The 17275-nt window shown below is 38.7% G+C and overlaps 1 protein-coding gene across 2 annotated transcripts in view; it reads left to right on the forward strand.

The window, feature by feature from the left end:
- CERS6 (ceramide synthase 6) overlaps positions 1-17275 on the forward strand; it is a 321027-nt gene that overhangs the window by 230596 nt on the left and 73156 nt on the right. For both annotated transcript variants that reach the window (XM_039248790.1, XM_039248791.1), the window contains exons 5-6: positions 12841-12891; positions 16724-16816. In XM_039248790.1, the coding sequence (XP_039104721.1) occupies positions 12841-12891; positions 16724-16816 (144 nt within the window). The remainder of the gene's footprint in view (positions 1-12840; positions 12892-16723; positions 16817-17275) is intronic.

Below are 17275 nucleotides of genomic sequence, written 5' to 3' on the forward strand. Positions count from 1 at the left end.
ATTGTTTTGTTTATCCAGGAGATGGTAATTTCCTCAAGAATGAGAACTTGTCTGATGGACCTTCATGCCTAGCAGAATGCCTGATTCATGGTAACCACTCACTAAATACTTAAAAGAGTAAATGAGTGAGGAGTATGCAATAATATTAGCACAAAGATATTAGGCCAGAGGCAAAATGGTTTAGAAATGTTAAGGAAGAGATTAATGGGGATCTTCAGACTGGGAGTAGGTGGGTAAGTAGCAAAGTGATTGATCATCACAGTAATGAATGCAATGTTTATTCTGTTTTTTTTTTTATTTTTTTAATGTTTTATTTATTTTTGAGAGAAAGGGAGACAGAGCATGAGTGTGGGAGGAGCAGAGAGAGAAGTAGACACACACAGAATCTGAAGCAGGCTCCAGGCCCCCAGCTGTCAGTACAGAGCCTGATGCAGGGCTCGAACTCACCAACTGCGAAATCATGACCTGAGCCAAAGTCGGACACTCAACTAACTGAGCCACCCAGGCACCCCTATTCTATATTATTTGCTCATCTCATTATTTTCCTCATTCTACACTCTCTTGAGAATATATAATTATTAATAATTTGTTAACACTCAAAATATCACTGACACATGTAATACTCTGACGGCAGCTATTTTGTATACTAGGTTTTAGTTTCAAGTTAATTAGAATTTCTGAATAACTTCAGGATGGTAATATATTTCTATGCTACTAATACTTGTCAATATAGAGCAAAAAGTGTGCATGGTTATGGGGGTTTTTTTGTTTGTTTGTTTGTTTTTTAATGAGACCTATTAGAAGTATATGGACTTGGGGGTTGCTGGGTGGCTCAGTTGGTGAAGCATCCAACTCTGGATTTCAGTTCAGGTCATGATCTTGTGATTCATGAGTTCGAGCCTCGCATCAGGCTCTACGCTGACAGTGTGAAGTCTACTTGGGAGTCTCTCTTCTCAGTCTACTTTTTCTTTCCCTCTCTCACTCTCTCAAAATAGATAAATAAACTTTTTAAAAAAGTACATGGACTTGGCTACTTTTCATTATTCAAATAAAACCTATTCGTCACAGAAAAAAATATAGCTACAATTACTTGTGTATTTAGTACTGATATACAAACATTAAAAACAAAAGTAAAAATTATCTGAGATAATCATTTCTCAGAGGTAATCAGTAAGTAATTTTGGTAAATATCCTGCCAGACATGTGGCATGTATGTATGTGTGTGTTTGTCTCTGTGTCTAAATATATATCTACTTTAAGCATACAGTACACTGTATATTCTGCTTGAAATCTAATTTTAACTACAAATATGAATACGCCTGTTACATTCCCTTAGCTCATCTGATATTAGCACAGCTGTGGAACACAGTTCCGTTCCCCCTTTAACAGTGTTCCATGCAAGCCATGCCTTATCTGATTTACTTTCCCCAAAGCTGCAAAGGTCTTTTAGACACAGGCAGTACAACCTAGAAGTATGAAAGAGTTAATACTGAAAGCTCAAGGAGTGGGGAATGAGAGTTGATGGATACATGTCCCAGCCCGCCCCCCACCCCCAACATTTGGAGAGTTATGAGATATGTACTCTCTACATTCTGCTGACATTCCCGGTGGAATTGAGATGCAGTTGCCTGACCCTGTACTGGATGTTTTCCATCATCTATCTCACCTTCTCCACTTGCCCAGTTCTGTTTTCTGGGATCACCTCTCATACATCCCCAACCCACATCCTCATCTTGGTCTGTTGCCACAAAATCCTTACTAAGACCATACCAACTTCATATTATTGAACAATTGGATTTATTTCAATTGCTCATTTCTAGAAAAAGAATTATACTGGAAATCCATGTACAAATGCCTTTAATATGGATCTAATTAATTTTTTTCAATAAAAGCTGAGTCAAAGAATATGCTGATTTTAAGACCAAATTACTTTTTAGGAAAGTCATTCCTATTTTTAAAGTGTTAGTTTCCTTATATACTGCTGACTCCTTAATTAGTATTAAGATACTAACCTTTGCTGTATGTTATAAATTGTTTCTCTGCGTTATCATTTGACTGATTTTATGCTTCTTGGTAGCCACTCTCTTTGGCCGCATTCCCAAACTGTATGCTGGCCTGTCCCACAGTGTGGACATTTTCACCATTTTCCCTTCCATCTGGGTCTTTCCACCTCATTTTCTTTTATCTTCTCTTTCCTTAGTCTGGTTTCTGTATTCTTTTTTTTAAAAACTTCCTGCCATTTATTTTGGCTCTAAAGAGATGCATGCATTAAACTTGAAGCATTATATGAAATATTTACATCATTGTAGGGTTTCTGTATTCTTGATTTCTTTTCCTAACCTGGAATTAATCAGTCCATTCTGCTTTGTAGTCATTATTACCGCATACAGGGGGAGAGGTCTATATCCAAATACATGGGATAGATGGCTTTTTTAAAGCTTCCTGTTTCCCATTCTTGAGAATTATAGCCATAGTTACTGTGGGGGGGAGGGGGGGAATCTCAGCTGACAAGAGGCAGAAAAAGTTGTGAACTACTGGCTGGAAGAATTTAGAAGGCATTGAAGTGGTACTCATATTGCTCTTCTCTTTGTTTCTGTGATTAAATCCTCATGGAGATGCGGTGACCTCAGGTCTCGTCTCCAAGGAAATCCTTCTATTTATGTATGCCAGGCAGATCTGCAAATTACCTTCTAAATTGATTGCTGAATGTGCTGAAGACACATGGTTGACCAGGTCTTGAAGACCAGTATCTTTTTTAAAGCCGATCAATATTAAAAGCTGCTATCTTTATATAATGACATGAAGTCAAGTCCAAATTACATTTGCGCATCATAAGGGCTTTCAAAGCTAATGCAGATGCGAGGGGCCTTTATGAAAGGGTCACCCACTCTGCTTTGCAAACTTATAGCCACATATATACTGACCCAGGAAAGGAGGAAAGGGTGCATCTTGCATCCTGGAGAGCACCCTTTCTAGACTGTTCACCACTGATCAGGCTGAGAAACTTCTGGCTTCATTCTTTTCATTTCAAACACAATTTATTTATCAGTATTTACACTCACAAAGCATGACCTATTTCTTTGCACTGAGTTATTTTACAATGTGCATTAAATTAAAACTGTAGCTTATCATTTTGAATAGATTTTATTTTATATTAATTCATTTAAATCATACAATTGAATTTTTCAAAATAGGATTGTAACATTTTAATTATTATTAATATAGATAATAACATCAAAGTTACACATAAAAGGAAAAATAAGCAAAGATGTTTATGGGACAATCATAGTTGCTGTGACTGAGCTTTAGAATTAAATCTCAGCTTCCCCAAATCAAAGTAAAAAGATATTAAAAAGATAATGTAATTCTCATTTGGTAAGAGGAAACATGCTAAGCATTCACAGAAAGGAAGGAGTTTTTTTCCCCTTGGACTAAATTTTAAAGGAACAATGTTGTGGAATTTACATATTCAACTTAGGGTGACCTAGTAGTAACCTTTCTCCTCTAAATTCATTACAGATATGTAAGCACTTTTTTTGTGTTTATTTCTTACAATAAGTCCTCAGTATAAGCCAAAGGTATAAGGTTTAAGTGTCACTCAGTGAAAGCGTTTTCAGGATATTTTCAGTGAAATTAGTTTCAATGTACTTCAGGAATCTAGGATTCTGGTATATTATTTTTATTTTTTAATTTTTTTAATGTTTATTTATTTTGAGAGAGTGAGAGACAGAGTATGAGTGGGGGAAGGGGCAGAGAGAGACGGAGACAGAATCCAAAGCAGGCTCCAGGCTCTGAGGTGTCAGCACAGAGTGGGGCTCAAACACTTGAACCACGAAATCATGACACTTAACCAACTTGAGCCATCCAGGCACCTCTAGGTTTCTGGTATTTTAAAACACAATCCAGGCTTTGTATATTTGATACTTCAACTATAGGGAGGCCAGCATGTCTACTAGACTATATTCCTTGACTCTTAGTTGTCTCACCTGGGCTTTGTGAAAGCCATCTAGGGGTTTGGATAGAAACAGTGAAAAGATGAAATTTTGCCTCTAAGATTCTATCCTTGGGTGAAGACCCACACACACCTTTCTCATCTTTGATAAAGCGACAAAATTTCTTTAATACTTTGTGTGGTTCATATTCATTTGTTTAATCAAAATAATTCTGAATTGAAATAAACTGCTATACATTCAGCTACAGGTACCTACTGGTTCCTGGGGAAAAAAGACTGTGTGTGTGTGTATATTTATATTTACATTAAACATTTAACACTTGCCTGGTTAATGAGGTATTCTTTTCTCTGGTCTTTTGCTTCAAACTCTAGTGTTCCTTTAGGCTTATAGTGACATGATACGCATGAGTGATCTGAGCTAACCTACCTGACTTGATTTTTTTTAAGATTTCAGTTATTTTTAGAGCAGTTTTTGTTCACAATAAGACTGAGGAGCAGATCCAGAGATTTCAAACTACCCCTGGCCTCTACACATGCATAGTCTGTCCCATGATTCTCCCCCCAGAGCAATCCATGTATTATAATTAATCAGCCTACCTAGACACATCATAATCACCCAAAGTCCATAGTTTATATTAGGGTTCACTCTTAGGGTTGTCTGTTCTATGAGCTTGAACAAAGCCTCCTTGATTTTTGATGATTGATCCATCCTCACAATAGGTGGCATAAGTAGAATTGGTGGGGTATTTTTAATTATTATTTTTAAGAAATATGTCAAATGGAACTTTAAAAATGTTTTTAATGTTTATTTATTTTTGAGAGAGAGAAACACAGTGTGAGTTGGGGAGGGGCAGAGAGAGAGGGAGACACAGAATCTGAAACAGGCTCCAGGCTCCGAGCTGCCAGCACAGAGCCCGATGTGAGGCTTGAACTCACAAACTGCGAGATCACAACTTGAGCTGAAGTCAGATGCTTAACCGACTGAGCCACCCAGGCGCCAGTCAAATGGAACTTTAAAAAACTAAAACAAAAATGAGATCAAACCTATCTTATTCCAGATGGTAAAGTAAAATGATCAGATCTTATCTATTTTTGTTAATTCTGTTCATGATGAAGCCTCTAAAGAACAGCTGATAAAAGAAGAGACCTGATAAAAGAACACATTTCCTGACACTTAAAAAGGCTTCTCTACTTTTCCCTTTAAAACAAAAAATCATAAGTATACATAAGTTTCATGCATAACGTCAAAACGCAAATATTGACTATAGGATGCTTGCCCACAGCACTTCTGACCTCCATCCTGGTGCTGGGGTTAGATGTGCTTAGGGGAAGAAGAGCCACAGAAGCCTTTCGTGGGACACCGTGTTATTGATGGATGCACTTGCCACGGAGTTGTGTCTCACGCAATGCGCATGAGAGTAGATGTGTGTAATACAATGAAAAATCCCATTATACACTATGGTTTAGACTGAGAGTGTTAGACGTCATTTCTTATCCACAACATTATGGTCTGCCTGAGTTTTGTTCAGATGTTTTGTAAGTCTCCTTAAATTGAAATCAGTTGATGTGGAGTTTAATAGCTATGAAGCACATTTATTAAAAATTGTCTTGGGGCACCTGGGTGGCTTAGTCGGTTAAGCATCCGACTTTCGCTTAGGTCATGATATCACGGTTTGTGGGTTCGAGCCCCGCGTCGGGCTCTGTGCTGACTGCTCAGAGCCTGGAGCCTGTTTCAGTCTGTGACTTCCTCTCTCTCTGACCCTCCACTGCTCACGCTGTCTCTCTCTCTCTCTCCTAGAAATAAATAAAACATTTAAAACAAAAATTGTCTTAAGATGCTGTGTTAGCTGTGTCTGTCATAACAGAATACCATAGACTGGGTAACTTCAATAATAGATATGTATTTCTCATGCTTCTGAAGGCTGGAAGTTCCAGACTGAGGTCTAGCAGGGTTAGGTTTCTGGTTGGCTCTCTTCCTGGCTTGCCTGTCTTCCCTATAGCCATCTTCTCACTGCTATCCTGACATAGCTTTTCTTCTGAGCATGTGGGAAAAGAGAGAGAGAAAGAGAAAGAGCGAGATCTCACCTCTTCTTCTTATGAGGCCTCCATGCCTTTCATTATAGGATTATGATCTTAAACTCATGATCTCATTCAACCTTAATTACCTCTTAAAGGCCCTATCTCCAGATACAGTCACCTTGGATATTTAGGGCTTCAACATATGTATTTGAGGAGGGGAGGGGAATTCAGTTCATAACAGATTCCAAAACAAACAAAAATTGACATAATTTCTGTTGGAAAAAAAAAAAGCAGGAAGTATGCCTTAGAGATCTTTTCAGTGATTGATAAACATGGAGCTGTTTTTGAAAAGCCAGAGGCCTGAATACCTATCTTTACATGTGGGTTCTTTTGTTGATTAACCAGGATTTGAAGGTCCTTTCTAACCTGAAATTCAATTTTGTAATGTAATAACTCATTTTGGGTAGTCAATTCCAAATGCCCATAGTGTTTCTCTTTCTTTACCCATTCTTGGTACCCAAGGTACCAGCCACAAGGAAGGTGAAGTGGAAGGATCTAGATGGCTCTTGAATTTTTTTACCCATCAGCTGAGTAGTCTTCAATTAATTATGATACCTCTTTGATCTTGCCTATTTGTCTATAAAATAATTAACAATACTTGCCTTGATGCATATATTAGTAAGAAGACAGGCTATGCTAGTGTATGTATGTATGTGTTTGTATATATTTTTTAAAGACAACCCAGTAGCTTAGATATGAGAAAAATGATAGAAATTTGTCCATCTCTCACATATAATCCAGAGGTAAGCAGACTGGGGCTGGTTACTCAACAGAAACAGATCTCAGAGTCCCATGTGGCTGCTCCAATTTTCATGATCTCCCTCCAGTAAGAATGGAGAAAGGGTGAGAGGAACATGTGCCCATGAACTTTTAGGGATACCATCGTGAAGTGGCATATGTAAATTCTGCTCATATCCCTACCACCAGAGCTTAGATGTATCCTTATATCAGACAGGGAGGTTGGTTGAGAAGTAATGTCTCTAGCTAAATTTTGTTTCACTGGCAATTTTTGACTCAAAGGGTTATTATAAACACTAGAAAGAATCCATTAATTCATCCATCCAACATTAAATTGTAAAATACTGGAACAAAGGGCTTAGCAAGGTGCCATGCACATGGTAAATGTCAGGAAGATGGTTGGCACCCCTCCCACCTTACTCTTCAAATGTGGTCCAAGGCCCATTAGCATCTGCACTGCCTGAAGCTTGTTAAAAATGGTTTGCCACTCTCCCTCTCCCCAACTATTTTTACCCTTCTTCTCCTTCATGGTCCTCCATTAAGTTCCTCCTAATCCTCCTATATGTGCAAACATATGGTATTTGTCCTTCTCTGCCTGACTTATTTAGCTCAGCATAACACCCTCAAGATCCATCCATGTTGCTACAAATGGCCAAATTTCATTATTTCTCATTGCCATGTAGTATTCCATTGTATAGATAAACCACATCTTCTTGATCCATTCGTCTGTTGATGGACACTTAGGCTCTTTCCATGTTTTGGCTGTTGTGGAGAGTGCTGCTATGAACATTGGGGTCCATGTGCTCCTATGCATCAGCATCTCTGTATCCCTTGGGTAAATTCCTAGCAGTGCTATTGCTAGGTCATAGGGGAGTTCTATTGTTAATTTTTTGAGGAACCTCCACAGTTTTCCAGAGGGGCTGCACCGGGGGCTGAATTCCCACTAGCAGCATAGGAGGGTGCCCATTTCTCCACATTCTTGCCAGCATCTATAGTCTCCTGATTTGTTCATTTTAGCCACTCTGACTGGCATGAGGTGGTGTATCAGTGTGGTTTTGATTTGTATTTCCCTGATGATGAAGGACGCTGAGCATCGTTTCATGTGTCTGTTGGCCATCTGGATGTCTTCTTTGGAGCAGTGTCTGTTCATATCTTATACCTATTTCTTCACTGGATTATTTGTTTTTCGGGTGTGGAGTTTGGTGAGTTCCTTATAGATTTTGGATACTAGCCCTTTATCTGATATGTCATTTGCAACTATCTTTTCCCATTCCGTCGGTTGTCTATTAGTTTTGTATTAGACTCTCCAATCTTGACAACATGACTTGATATTGTGATGCCATGTGAAAAAGGCTTGTCTGTTTTTGGGAAATGTGCTTAAATTGCCATGCACTATTCTAAGCACAGAACTTACTATTTAGGAAGATGCTAGGTCTGCCATTCTAAACCGAGGGTTTTCAGTGTCTTTTTTTTTAATCCACCAGTGTTCTTAACATCTAAATATTTCAATTTTTTCTGCTTTGAATTATGTAGTTATCCTTTAATTCATGTGATGGAATATACAGATTTTGATATCAAATAAATGTGTAAATGATCCTGAAAAAGACACTTAGAAATGTAGAAAATGGAAAAGTTTATAAAAGGAAATAAATTTTAAGGAAAAGATAGCTTAATGGTATCAATTCAAATAAAAGGAGTTATACGTAATACATTAAATTATAAGCAACTAATTCAGATTCATACACTAGTGTTGAACTATAAAAAATTGGGAACATCACCTTCTTATGGACTTAAGTTTTCTAATCTGTAATTAAGAAAGACAGTATTTGTACTTGTTTTACCTGATCCGTAGTGTTGGAAGACACATAAACCCTGAGATCCTAGAAAAATGTGGTGTGCATACAGAAGGCGATTCTAGTATCTAGTGTTGTCAGAGGGAGAAGTATATGTGAGCATGCATCAGTGTGAAAAAACTTACTCTTAAAATGCTTGGGGGATGCCTGGGTTGGCTAATTCTGTTAAGCATCCAGCTTCACTCAGGTCATAAAATCGCAGTTCGTGGGTTTGAGCCCTGCATTGGGCTCTGTGTTGACAGCTCAGAGCCTGGAGCCTGCTTAAGATTCTGTGTCTCTCTCCTTCTCTGCCCCTCCCCAGCTTGCCCTCTCTCTCTGTCTCTGTCTGTCTCAAATAAACATTTAAAAAAATTAAAGGGGCACCTGGGTGGTTCAGTCTGTTAAGCATCCAGCTTCACTAAGGTCATGATCTTGCAGTTTGTGGGTTCAAGCCTCGCATCGGGTTCTGTGCTGACAGCTCAGAGCCTGGAGCCTGCTTTGGATCCTGTGTCTCGCTCTCTCTCTGCCCGTCCCCACTTACACTCTGTCTCTCTCCCTCTCAAAAACAAATATTAAAAAAATTTTTTGTGGGTGGGGGGGCACCTGGGTGGCTAAATCAGTTAAGCATCCAACTTCAGCTCAGGTCATGATCTCACAGTTTGTGAGTTCAAGCCCCACATCAGGCTCTGCACTGAAAGCTCAGAGCCTGGAGCCTACTTCCAATTCTGTGTCTCCTTGTCTCTACCCCTGCTCTTTCTGTCTCTCAAAAATAAATAAATACCTTAAAAAGAATTTTTTATGGGGCGCCTGGGTGGCTTAGTCGGTTAAGTGTCCGACTTTCAGTTGGGTCATGATCTCGCGGTTCGTGGGTTCGAGCCCCGCGTCGGGCTCTGTGCTGACTGCCAGCTCAGAGCCTGGAGCCTGTTTCAGTCTGTGACTCCCTCTCTCTCTGACCCTCCCCTGCTCACGCTGTCTCTCTCTCTCTCCTAGAAATAAATAAAAACATTTAAAAAAAATTTTTTTTAAATTTTTTTTAAATTAAAAAAAAAAAAGTTGAAATGCTTGGAAAATAAGTTTGCAGTCTGAGCTAGGGCCCCGGTAACTCCATGAGATTCATGATATCCAGGCCTATTGTTCCTGTTTCACGTGGGTGAAGGCCCGCTGAGAGACAGACTCATTCAGTCTTTCTGCAGGTCAGTCAAGTTGGCACAGAATGGGAACAGGTCTAGTTGGTATATGTCCGATGCACAGAGGGAGAAGTCTGCATGTTAGGAAAAAACCAGAGAAGCCAAGAAACTCACAGGTGAGGGAGAGCTCTAAAGAATGGGTTTGCAGGGCCCCTTGTTCTCCTGCCTGTGACTGGAAGGAGAGGCCCCAGTGGAAGAGATTCCGCTGCATCTTAGAGGCACGCATGTATATGCCCTGTGGGCTTGGGGCTGATATATTCAGGAAAATGCTGTGAGGTTTGTCATAGGCCTTATGTTTAATTCTGTATTCCTTTTCATTAGCATTCAGTAATGAATGTTGAACTATCAGCTTTGGATCCAGGTGCTGGGGGGATAAGCATACCTTTCCCTCAGGGACTTTCAACTCATTATTGAGATAATATACAGCTTTATCAGAAAAAGGATAATAACCAACATTCGTATTATACTTTAAAATAGATCTTGATATGTTATGCCCTTTTAAAAATTATGTGTGTACTTTGTTTAATTTATTAAAAATAAATCTATATTTATGTCTGTATTATATAGAAAAAAAGACCAAAAGTGGGCTGTACATGAGATGTTAATAGTGATAAAAATACACATTATTTTTCATTACTTTCTGTATTTTCTGAATCATCCTCAATGGACATGCATTGTTTATGTAATCATATGATAACCACATATTAAACTTTTGAAGCTTCTAAAATATTCTTATACATGCTGTCTCATTTGATCCTCACAAGCACTCTGGGAGGGAGGTCAGTAATAAATATCAAGGTTACAGATGAGAGAAAATGGAGACGGATGAGCATACAACTCAGGCACCAGGATGTTACATGCAGTGAGGTTACATGGTGTATACAGCACTGAACAGGTAGCCAAAGGCAAAAGCAGGTAAAAGGAAGGTGAATTAGTAGTGCTTTAATGAAAGGAGAATGGTGTAGGGCGTAGAATACCTTTTTGCTTTTATCTGGCTCTCTAAACAGAGGCCTGGTTTGGATGTTTTATTAGACTCAGAGGCAAGGTGCACAATAGTCACATTTGGGTCTGAGACCAGAGAGTCTGAGTTTGATTTCCTACTCTGGGACTGCCTAGCTATTTAACCTGGGCAGTTATTTACAGACTCAGGGCCTCACTGTACCTACGTATAAAATGAAGCAAATACTACTAGCTACTGTAGGACAAAATTAATTCATATGTGAGAGGCTTTAGAAGTGTATTGGGATGGGGGTGCCTGAGTGGCTCAATCAGTGAAGCATCCGACTCTTGATTTCAGCTCAGTTCATGACCTCGTGGTTCATGGGGTTGAGCCCTGCATTGGGCCCTGTGCTGACAGTGTGGAGCCTGCTTAGGATTCTCTCTCCCCCTCTTTCTGCCCCTCCCCCACTCATGCTCTGTCTCTCTGTTTCTCTCAAAGTTAACATTAAAAAAAATAAAAACTCTTTTAAAAAAGTATGTGGGCACAGTCTCGAGCTAAATAACTTTTTAATTAGTTAAATAAATAACAGACCACAGAGGAAAACCTCTAAAAAAAAAGTGTATGGATGTAGGGATAACTGAGCAAATATTAGCTGCTATCATCACTGTCGTCGTCGTCATCTTCTTCTTCTTCTTCTTCATCATCACCATCATTGTCATCATCATCATCATCATCCATGCAGAGTTGACGAGGATAATGGTAGGGTGACAGGGAATCTATGGCTTTCAGGAAGACAAGTATATCATCCTAGTGTAGACTAGCTACACTGGGACAAGTAAGGAAGAGGTTAGGTCAGTACAAATATATCTAACATTTTTAATGTTATAGAATCTGGGACAAGTAAGGAAAGAGGTTAGGTCAGTACAAATATATCTAACATTAATCTTTCAATGACAGTATTATCATTTTGAGATGCATAAACATGGATTCGGTTAAGGATAGATTGTGTTTCTTAAGAAACATACAGATGCATATTAAGTATATGTAGATGTATGCCGCAAAATGCTGATGGCTATAGGTTAAGAATACAAAAGAATTATAAAGTTAATACAGAAAGAGGAGAAAGATTGTGCTGGTATCATTGGATTGTTCGACAGCCTGTGTAAATCTATTCCAGTCTCTCCCTGCTTACTGTAAACGTTTGGAATCTGTGTGTACACTTAGATGTTCTGTTTGATTTTACAGTGTTGTAAACCAAGTGATTGTGCCAAATTAAGAATGATTGTTTTGTCTTTAAAAGACCTTGACCATGAATTGGGAGGTGGAGTGTGCTGTGAGGCTTAATCCCCTTAGGCCTGGAATTAGTCTGGGCTGTTCTACTGAAATAAGTATACCTGCCTGTTACTTAACCACGGGTCATCAAAGCATGAAATGATTGATTGATCATGTTGCTTTGTAACATTGGGTTGGAGGAGTTTCAGGGCAGTTTGCACCAACTGTCAGCATTGTTTATTGATAAGAGTGAGATTGATGATTTGCATCTGGTCCAAGGGAGGCTTCTAAAGGGCTCTGCTCTGGAGGCTGGTTGTATAGTAGGAAGATGTCTACGTAACCAAAATACAAAGAGCACCAGTGGGGATTTCATCCCAGAAGTAACCTGAAATACTACCAGTTGAGTTTAGAAGATTACCCAGAGAGAACGTATAATGAAATATTAACTGCTTTAATATCCTAATTCTAGGGGCACTTGGGTAGCTCATTCGGTTTAACATCTGACTCTTGATTTTGGCTTAGGCCATGAACTCATGGTTGCAATTCCCTCTCCTCTCTCTGCCCTTCCTCCCCCCGCCCCCCGCCTGTGCGCACTTTCGTGCTCTCATTTTCTCTCAAAATAAATAAACATTAAAAAAATTTTTAAAAAGAGAAAAAAATTTAATTCATTTATTTAAAAAAAAAGTCCTAATTCTAGTTAAGTCCTTCAGTTCTCATACAGATAGGTTATTCAAATCCCAAAATATTGGGGGCAAGAATCTGTCATAAACAGCTCTTATCTTACTTCATTTCCAAAACATGTAAAATGTGTTTGTCCTTTTTTTTTTTTTTTTTTTTCAGAGCCCCTGGTTGTGGAATACAAGGCACTGTTGGTACAACTATCCCTATCAGGTAAGGAGACATTGCCATCTGGGTCTTCACACATGGAGAGTACTACCTTAGGTCAGGTTCATGGTTATAGGCCCCAGCAGACTGGGCATCCACCTTACTTTTTAGCCTCTTGCCCTTGCTTCTGCTGCTTGTGCTGGACTTCGCCTAGTTAAGGGAAGCAGTTTGTGTTCTCAGTGAAGTTAGAGTCAAAGCCCAATTGCTTTAGCAAGTGGAATAAGCTGGAAGGTGCATTTGCTGGAGAGTAAGATACAATCGATTCAATAGTTGGGACGATTCTTGCTTCTAACAGCCGATCTGCTTCTAATTACTGTGGTGGGCCTGAAGACCTGACACCAGCAAGGGTCTGTCTAGACAGCAAGTGGGCAAAGTGTCGGGCTGCCGCAGACAAGCAGAGTTCAGGCCACTTTGCAGCCTTATTAAGAGCAGCCTCTAAACATGTAAATCAAACACAATTTCCTTGAGCATAGAAAAATGGGCTTGTATCATTACCCTAAACATAAAGCCATCGTCAAAACAGATTAAAATTATACCCCTGAAAGGGAGCATTTCAGATCCCTGATCCCTGCATACCTTTGCCTCTGTCCATGAATTCAATAAGATTAGCATGTGTTGTGGTCCTCAGATCAGTTACTATTTGAATAGCATAGCTGGGTCTTTTCTAATTTAATTGGAGTATGTTATATAAGAGAATCCAATACAACTAGATATTTTGATATAAAGAGACATACATTCTAATAAGCAACTTGGATTTTTGACTTTGTGGTTCTTTGGGTTGTCTTTTTAGAGGCATTTGGTCTTTTTGGTGTGCATAAAGTTAATGGGCAGCAAGCATGCTCTGCAGTCTTCTTTGTTACACTCAATGTTGCAGCAGGGGCAAGGGAAAGGTGGTGGAAACTTCTAGTTCATGGCTAGGAGGACACTGAAATGGAATTCCAGCTTGCATTTCCGTCTCTTTCATGTAGTGCATTCATATTAGAAAAGCATGTAAGCAAGCAATATGACATGGTTAGAGAAAGCTGAGCATTCCAGAGTTTTCTGATGGAGACTGAAGCAACATCGAAACTTATTGTACACAATTGTAATTATCAGGCTCAGTTGCTGTTTTACTATCTTAAGTACTTGGGATATTGTCATTAGACCTCTCTTTGGGTCCTGTAATTGTATACTGAGTGGAAAAATCCATGTATATCTAGAATTCTATTTATAAAAAGCATATCAAAGCCTTCTAGAAACCTTAATTTGAATGTTGATGTGGCAGCTGTATTTATGAAGTAAATTCTGTCATATGAGCAACATTGGGACAAATGTCACATGAAATGTAATACCCACTCCTCTTTATAACGTAGTCTGAAATAGCTTCACATTTATGGCTGGAGCTAAGGAATTGCTTTTTTCTGAGATAATTAGTTGTTGGGGCAGTGGTCCAAAATGTAGCTGCAGGCTGTTTCACAGACAAAACTATAGATTTAACATGAAAATTTGAGGGTCTGGCAGATAGATATGTTTAAAAATAAGAAACTTTGAGGTGCCTGCCTAGCTCAGTAGGTAGAGCACGTGACTCTTAATCTCAGGGTTATAAGTTTGAGTCCCACATTGGGGATAGAGATTTTAAAATAAAATAAACCCTTAAAAAAATAATAAAATAAAAAGTAAAAATAAGAAACATCATTAGTATAGAAGGAAAAATACTGTGTATACGGAGATTCAGATCAAGGTTGTCTGCTGATAAGGCATCATTGCTTACAAATGAATAATTTGGTAATAGCCCCCAAAATCTAGGAATAGTTCATGATCTCTTGAAGGAATAGTGGTCATCTTTGATAAGCTCCATATTCTAATAAAAAGTCAACTACTTTTCTTTTTGTATGTGTGGGGGAAAAATTAAACAGCATGTAATTATTATGCATGTAATTAAAGCGCATTATGGGTAGCTATGCTTCATAAATCCAGAGATTACAGTTCAGAGTCAGTCTCAAGCCTTAAGAGCACTTTTTTAAAGATATATTGTGTTCCTGAAGCATATTTATTATGTCTTTAGCATATATGTTAAGTAAATAATTGAACAGATTTTTAGATGAAAGAGTAGTGGTCTGTTGCACACTGCTCCTTGTGTATGAGTATATATGTAACTTATTACATATATGATGTAATGCATATATTTTAAGTTTAAAATAATGGAAAGTGATCTTTAGTTGGGCCTGGGTAGTTGGCTGTAAAGAGCACAAGTTGGGAGTGAGAAGCTCTAGAATGGCAGACACGGGGCTTCACTAGCAGTAAGACCTATGATTAGCCTTTCAACCTGAACTAACTAAACTAGCAATTTCCTATCAGCTATACTATCTAGAAAATGCTGGTGCTAATTTTATAGGATTTTTATGAGAGTCAGAGAAATTAACATGTGGGTAAGCTTTGTCAATTGCAGTGCACTCCGTGAATATGGTAGTTTTGTATTATGATGCTCTCTTAGGAACTCTGTGGTTTCTAGATGTGCTCTCACTTGCCTTCCTAGCCCACCATGACTTTTCCCAGATGGTGGTACAGGGAAGCTCATTAAAAGTAAAATTTAACCTTGGTTCCCAGGGTCCTGAAGCCAGTGCCCTATTTTCTAGACTTCATTCTGCCATATGTCTGACCTGAATACCCATCCCTTACTGCTAATGCCTGCAAATTTTAAAAGGACAATTCAGTGGGAAATGTATTCTCTCCAGTGTGATGCTGAGCTTGATAAACACACTGATGGCTGATTGTTACTCAGAGCTTGGGATTGCTGGTGGGATAGTATCCTGTCCCCTGATGTGTTTTGTTGCCAAAGATCAGTGGGAGAGACAACTGTTTTTTGTTTTTTGTTTTTTGTTTTTTGTTTTTTGATGTCAGTGCCTAAAGCTGGTAGAATTGGTAGTTAAGGGAATGCCACCTTCTCTTGAAAGTCCTTTGTTATGCTGCTATTGGTTCACAGAGCATTAAAGTTTCCATTGTAGTTGCCATATATACTGCTACAATGTGGACAGCATGGATAGACTGCATTTCAGAGGTCTTTTGTTTGTTCTGGTAAAGTAAGACATTTCATTATAGCTCAGTAAACAAAATAGATATTCCTGACTTCTGCTGCCTCTCTGAGCCTCCCCCGGTCCTGGGCCTCTGAAATGAGGTATCACTCCCATTTTAAAATAGGTAAACTAAAGTCCAAGCTTTATACCTACTGAGTTGTGGAGCTGAGACTTGATCTCAGATTTCCTGGCTGAGGGCCTAGCCTGGTGTTTCTTTGGCAGCTTACTTGTCCTTCTGTCTTTTAATAAATATTTTTGAGTCATCTTTTTTGATATTTGCAATGTACAGAACATTCCTTAAAAACAAAAAAGCTCTTAATTATTACAGAACTTGAAACTCTGCTTTTGTGACCCATCTAGCACCCTAGTTTCTATCACCTACCTCCCTTGCCTGTTTACTATGGAATCTCATAGGTCTTTCCAGGGTTATTCTTTATGTGTATGTATTAAAAGGCTTTTTTTCCAGGTTGCCTAAGGAATCTCACAGGTACTTCTAGCAAGGAACCATAAATGCTATTGGTAAAGTGAATAGTGAACTGGGTACCAAATGTTCATACTCATTGACGCTTTTTTGGTTGGAGATCAAACAGAACTTAAGGCCGTCAAGCTGTGTATTAGAGGCATGCTTCAAAGCCCTCTGATCCACAGAGAGAATGGGGCTATAATTTGTGGAAGCATAAGACCATGTCACCATGTCACTTTCCAGCACTGAACTTGAGTTGTTTGGGACACAAATTGGTTTCCTATTAACTATTAATCTTTCTTTTTTTAATTTTAATCCCCAGCCACTTACAACCGATCTTCACTACTATTATATCCTGGAGCTGTCATATTATTGGTCTTTAATGTTTTCACAATTCACTGACATCAAAAGAAAGGTAAGAGTGGTAATATTGTAAAGTGCTTGCAGATCTTTGTCCTCAGTGGCCTTTGGCAGATGGGCAGATGTCTCAAAGACACTCACTTCTATTATCTGGAAGCATTAGCACTGCATTCTTCCAGAAAGTTTCATATTTCCATTTGTGGTGTTTTGTATTTTATGTGCATTGTCTCTTTCCTCTTTCCTCCAAATCTAGTGTTCTTTTCTCTGTAAAAAAATATATCAGTGAATCCTGACAGCAGTAATTTTTTTTGTCAATCTGATTCACAAGGCCCTCGATTCTTCAAATTAAATAAAGAAGAAAAATTGTATTTGTAACCCCTGGGAAAGAGTAAATTCTCAGTGCTCCAGCCACACAAATGAATTTTTCCTGAATCAGACTTACCTAACATCAGAATACATCATGAAAATACAACATTCCTAAATGAACTATGATTAGCCTCCACCTCTCCCTTCC

This window comes from Hyaena hyaena, unplaced genomic scaffold (genome assembly GCF_003009895.1).
Source record: "Hyaena hyaena isolate Hyena2069 unplaced genomic scaffold, ASM300989v1 scaffold_317, whole genome shotgun sequence".
In the NCBI taxonomy this organism is placed as follows: Eukaryota; Metazoa; Chordata; class Mammalia; order Carnivora; family Hyaenidae; genus Hyaena; species Hyaena hyaena.